General features: G+C 37.7%; 1 protein-coding gene across 1 annotated transcript in view; it reads left to right on the top strand.

The window, feature by feature from the left end:
* Positions 1-1,179: 1,179 nt before the first annotated feature.
* The window catches only part of LOC106022618 (vomeronasal type-2 receptor 116-like), a 35,291-nt gene continuing 30,470 nt past the window's right edge, over positions 1,180-6,000 (top strand). The window contains exon 1 of the mRNA XM_040734091.1: positions 1,180-1,394. Within this exon, the coding sequence (XP_040590025.1) occupies positions 1,180-1,394 (215 nt within the window). The remainder of the gene's footprint in view (positions 1,395-6,000) is intronic.

Genomic DNA, 6,000 nt, shown 5'->3' with positions numbered 1-6,000 from the left:
GGTTGATGATTTCCTTATATGACATCCTGGAATCTGCATCTAGTGACTGATGGAAGCAGAGACAGATACTCACAGATGAACACTGAACTGACCCGCAGGAACCCAGTGACAGAGATGGAGGAGTGATCAGCAAAGGGTCAAGACCAGGCTGGTGAAACCCACAAAGACAGCTGACTGCACAAGCAGGAGCTCTTGAATCCCAGACTGATGGCTAAGAGGCTAACAGGGGACTGATCCAAACTCCATGTAGTGTCAGTGAGGGGGCCTCAGAAATCTCTGGGTCCCTGGGTAGTAGATTAGTGTTCACCATGGCATACAAATGAACTTTAGGAGTCCATTCCACATGGAGGGATGCTGTCTCAGGCTGGACACATGGGAAAGGGCCTAGGTCCTGCCCTGGATGAAATGACAGACTCTGCAGATCCTCCCAAGAAAGGCTTCACCCTCCCTGGGGAAAGATGTGGGTACTGAGCTGGAGGTGAAGGATGGAACTGGGGGTGGGAGGGTTAAGGGGGGGAGCTGGGATTGCCATTTGAAGTATGCATATTTCTAATTTAAATAAAAGAAAAAGAAAAAAGAAACACAAACTATTTAGATTGGCCATCAACTAAATACATTTAATCAAAATTCATTTGTGGAAGAAAGAATATTCTGTGATCCCTGGAATCCTCGGAAATCAAAACTATTGACAGAGCATCATGAGTGCTATTGTGACTTCCTCAGGTCTGTAACTGACCTTTTCTGACCATTTTCCCTTTCATCAATTACGGCACTATCTGGTTTAACAGGTTGTCTCATCTTAAAAGGCTTTCTCATGAGTAGTTTGTTTGTTCACACTTGTGGTCCTTTCCATTAAGACAGTTTTGTGCTGTGGGACAGGTTCTCTCTGGTATTGGATGAAGTCATAATACCTGAGACTGGAGAACATCCTAAAAAATATTTTTCATCCACCTTGTTATTGTCAATGCAGTGCCTCAGATTCAAAGCCTGAAGGGAGAAAGTGTAAGAGAATTCCACAGGGGAGTGAAAAATATTTTCAGAGAGTGCTTGGGGTGACTCTATTGATAACTACAGTCACCAATAAAAGTATAAACCAGCACGCACACAGCTGTGCTTATCTATGCTGGACATTTGATATTCATGATGCTATGCTCATGGAGAGCCAGATACTTTGCTAGTATGCTATTCTCTTGGATTTTTATCTCTTGGTTTCTGCAGATTCCTACATTTGAGTGCTCCTACAACAGCATTGAGTGCTTAGTAAGAATGAATTATCGCTTAATTGGGAAAGGAAATGTACTGATTTCTGGTTTTTTTCCTGCTTATGTTATCTATCCACACAACAAATCAATTGACTGGAGGATAACTACATTTAACAGAAATTTTGTGGTTGAGTATGTCTTTTTCTCTATTTATTCATTGTGTAAATTTAGTGTTCATGTGCCCAGGGGAATTATGGATTCAAACATCATTCTCCTCTCTTAATCCTGTTAAGTCATTTTCTCCCTTGCATTCCTAGAGCTCCTCTGTGGTTGTCTTCTTAGTGACTCATCTTGTGATTTCGAGGTCAGAATGGTAATTTGGTTTTTATTCATTTTCTTTTCCTCAGGATTTAAATGTTTTCAATATTAGCTATGCTGGAGATGGATTTCATAATGGAAAGTTGATAGAGATTAGTGGACTCTAGAAGTCTAGCTTTGCTCCTTTTAGAAGATCTGATGCCTACAAAGTTAGTGACCAACAGTTCCCTTGTGTGTGAGTGGTAAATAAGGTGTTTTTGCTGCTGAATATTTGTGAGCAGGAATGTCAGAATTAGACACTGGGACCTACTCTTTAATTTAGAAATGGCTTCATCTGTTTCAGATTCACTTATCTGACTTCTAATATTTGTATAACCTGATAATTTATATGTTTACCTATTTGGCCCAAGAAAATATCATGTATATTTCTTAATTGTCATGCATAACTTTCTGTGTTCCCATTAATTGTGGTGGGGCCTCTGAGCAATGTGTCTAGTCATTATCAAAGATGCAAGATTAATGCATAGTGTCAGGCAATTCTAATTGAGTATCCTAGGTCCTGCTAAAGACAGACAAGCATGTATGTTATGGTTTAAAAGAAGTGTGGTGTATTTTATCCCAGGCCATCATGCCCATAGCTGTGGGTAACCAAACAACCATATCTCATAATAAGAAGTGAAACTTGCACTCAATTCAGAACTGAACAAGGGCAACATGGAAATACATATTCAGTAATTAGTTTTGCTGCAATGGGTGAAAAAACACCTAAAATAAGCACAGGATTGAAGGATTATTGTCTGTATGGCATTACTGTGTCTGCTGAAATGTGGTTGTGGATTAAGTCATCAAATCAGCAGTCAGAGGAAAATTTCCTTGTATGAAATGGCATTAGACATGAGGATATTGTAATAGTTTTAGTCTGAAATATACATTATGAAGGCAGCTACTGAAATTTTAATATTTGCATCTAGATAGAATATTCTGTTGAGGAGTCTACAGGCTGGAGGGATTATTGCTTACTTCAAATAAGGTTGCAAAGGTCTATGGTGTACCAGATATTTGAACTTGTATGCAAGCTAGAAGCAGACTCTTAGGCTTTACAGAAAATGTCCTTGTTCCTCTCCGTTCCCGCTCTTCTCTGTTCTCCCATCTTAGCAGCTCAGGCACCACTGTGCATCAGCCAGAGTCCCTCTCCAGGTTATACAGCAGCAACCCCACACCTACAAAAATCACACTGGTAGTTCCATGTGCTCTCTGTGGCTGGCTTGTCTAAAGTGAAACAGAAGGAAACGCTATGTCCGTGTGATTTAATCTCTTATAAAGCTGGAAATGAAACTAAAATGTGTTCACAATTATAAAATCTATAAAAGTGAATCTGGCAGTGGTGGCACACGCCTTTAATCCCAGCACTCAGGAGGCAGAAGCATGGAGATCTCTGTGAGTTTGAGACCAGCCTGGTCTACAAAGAGCTCGTTCCAGGTCAGCCTCCAGAGCCACAGAGAAACCCTGTCTCAAAAAAAGAAAAAAAATCTATAAAAGTTATTATGTTTGATTTAGACAACAAATCAAGATACACTTTTCATAGAGGGAGGCACAATAAAATCATATATTCTTCAAGCTCACAAAGGCTCTCATATATTTGGTAAATTTTTTACTTACTTGTGAGAAACTATGTATGTAATTGGAAAAGTGGATTGTTCCACCATTTAAATTTCCTCATATTCTAATTGTACCTACATAAGTAATTTACATTAATTGCCATAACTATAGAGGTTGACTGATTTAGGATGTGCAAGCTGAATTGTATCAGTGTGCATTTGTATTTTAAATACTTGAAACAACTTATTCATTAGATGAATATGTAAAGTCAAATTTAAATTTTTTTCTAATTTACTGTGGATATATACCATTTTCTATATTTTTGTAATTGAAGGATATAAGTATCTGGTTACTTGTCAATATTTTACAATGTGATGTTTATATAATATATGTATGACATTTCAATCTGAAGGTGTAAAATAGCCTGAAATTTTAATTATACAGTCTACTTATCTCTTATTGACATTAATTTTTGGTTGAATTATCAATCTAATATATTAAGGGATAAGGCATATTAATTATACTACCGCATTTTCCTTCCATAATAATTCAGAATCTCAATGATTTGGTTTTCTAAGGGAATAAAAAATTAGGTGACTATCCAGTTGTACACTGAGTTGCCTTCATTAGTGTCATTCAGAAGAATAAATATTTATTAAGTCTCTTTTTCTAGAGAATTGAAATTAGGTGAGACTAGAAACACATAGCAGCCTACGGACAATATTGCTCTTTACCTATTTTTCTACTGAAAAACTCCGTGAATTCTGACACCATTGTCACATTTCTTAAAATACTATAATTTATTAAGTGTCAAACGATAGTTTTCAGAAATGGAACATACTTTCTGTTTAATCTCACATATTTGCACCAATTATTTAAGTTTGGAATTGCCATAACTCTGTAATATTTATACAAGCACCTAAAAAGTCAAACAGCAATTAAATATATTTATCATCATGACATCCACATCTATTTATGCGGTGGAGGATATTTCATCATATGCAAAAATGTTCAGTAATTAAATTAGAGACATTAGTGTCTCCTCCATTGAACATTTTGTTGGGACATTTAAATTTAATTTTCAATAAGAAATATGTAACAAGGTAACTAGGTGTTACTTGGTTCATATATCTTTTCTATAAAGAAATTAAAAGTTTCTTGTGAAATGAAATATGTTGGCAACAGGGCATTTGGAACACAGTTCTGGGGTAATTTTACCTGTGGATGTCATCAGTTTATTCCTGATGACCCTCAATACCTTCTATCTCTTCCTTGCCAGGCAGATGGCTGGCCAGGGAAGCTGACTGATTGACTTTCATTCTTAGGTCATGCTGTAACTTATCTGATAGAGTTGTTTGAGTTAATGCAGACCATCTGGTTACACTTTTTAAAAACTACTGTAGAATTTTAATTTCTTACTTTGAGAGCTTCACACGTGTACAGTGTGTTTTCACTACAACAACCCAATTTCCATCTTCCAGCTCATGTAGAAACTGGTTCTATATAATACATTCTTACTTCCATTTTCATACTTTTTTTTGCTTAATTTTACTGAGTCCATCTAGTATCATTCACACGGTGAATGGGTATGGGTCCTTTCTTGGGAGCATAGGTTAACTACCAGTTGCCACTCCTCTAAGAAACAATGATACTCCATCCAGGTGGCCATCAATTGCCAAAAAGTCCTCAGTTTGGGGTGGGGTCTCATGAACCCCTCTCCATCTATACTGGAATTTTTATTGATATGACATGACCTCTCATAAGTCTTTTGCAAGTAAGCTTGAATGCACCAATCATGTCAATTTACAGCTCTGCTCCCCATCCCCTGGCTCTTATACTCTTCCCATCCCTTTCCTCATTATGTTCATTGGGAGATGGGGTGGGGGTTTCCACAAATGCCCCATTTAGGTCTGCGCATTCACAGTCATGTAGTCTCAATATTTGACCAATCATGAGTCTCTGCATAACCCCTGCCCACTGCAAAAAGAAGTTTTGTTGACAGAGGTTGAGAACAGCACAGAATTATGGGTATAAACATAAATATTTAGGGAGTAAGCCAACAAGATCACTTAGTAAAATAACAATAGTAGGCCACCCCTAAGGCCTATCACATCCTGATCCATGGACTTTGATGAGGACTACATCACCAGGAATGGATTCTTTCCCATGGAACAGGCCTCTGATCCTGTCTGAAAGGAGTTATTTCTCCCTCTAAGAGTTATGCCACTATTACACAAGCAGGCATGTCTTACCTGGCCAATGGTTATTTTAGGATGTAGGGTTCAGGGCTAAGTAAGACCACTGATGTGCTGGCACTTAATCTTCAGCTTTACTACAGATACTTAGTAAAAGCTTTCTCTTTCAACAAATCACATTCTAGCCATATTTTCTTGGTATTATAGATTTTAAAGTAAGACCTGGGAGTAACTTCTTCAGGGATTAGAAAAGAATTACTATGGCTAATGTAGTCATACGGTTTTCTAATATTCTTTTCAGCTTTTTGATTTTGGATTTCTGATGCAGGGATGTTTTATACAATCCAGCCTGCCCTAAAGGGCTATCTAGCCCTGACTGCCCTCAGACTTGTGTTCTTTTCTTCTTCTTCTTCTTCTTCTTCTTCTTCTTCTTCTTCTTCTTCTTCTTCTTCTTCTTCTTCTTCTTCTTCTTCTTCTTCTTCTTCTTCTTCTTCTTCTTCTTCTTCTTCTTCTTCTTCTTCTTCTTCTTCTTCTTCTTCTTCTTCTTCTTCTTCTTCTTCTTCTTCTTCTTCTTCTTTATTTAATTTGAATTAGAAACAAGTTTGCTTCACATGTCAAACACAGCTCCCTCTACCCACCCTCCTCTTCCGGCCCCCTTCAAACCTCCCCAAATCCCTCCACCACTC

Source organism: Mesocricetus auratus, unplaced genomic scaffold, assembly GCF_017639785.1.
Source record: "Mesocricetus auratus isolate SY011 unplaced genomic scaffold, BCM_Maur_2.0 Super-Scaffold_100037, whole genome shotgun sequence".
In the NCBI taxonomy this organism is placed as follows: domain Eukaryota; kingdom Metazoa; phylum Chordata; class Mammalia; order Rodentia; family Cricetidae; genus Mesocricetus; species Mesocricetus auratus.
The sequence above is the reverse complement of the archived record's forward strand: the minus strand, read 5'-3'. Positions and strand labels throughout refer to the sequence as shown.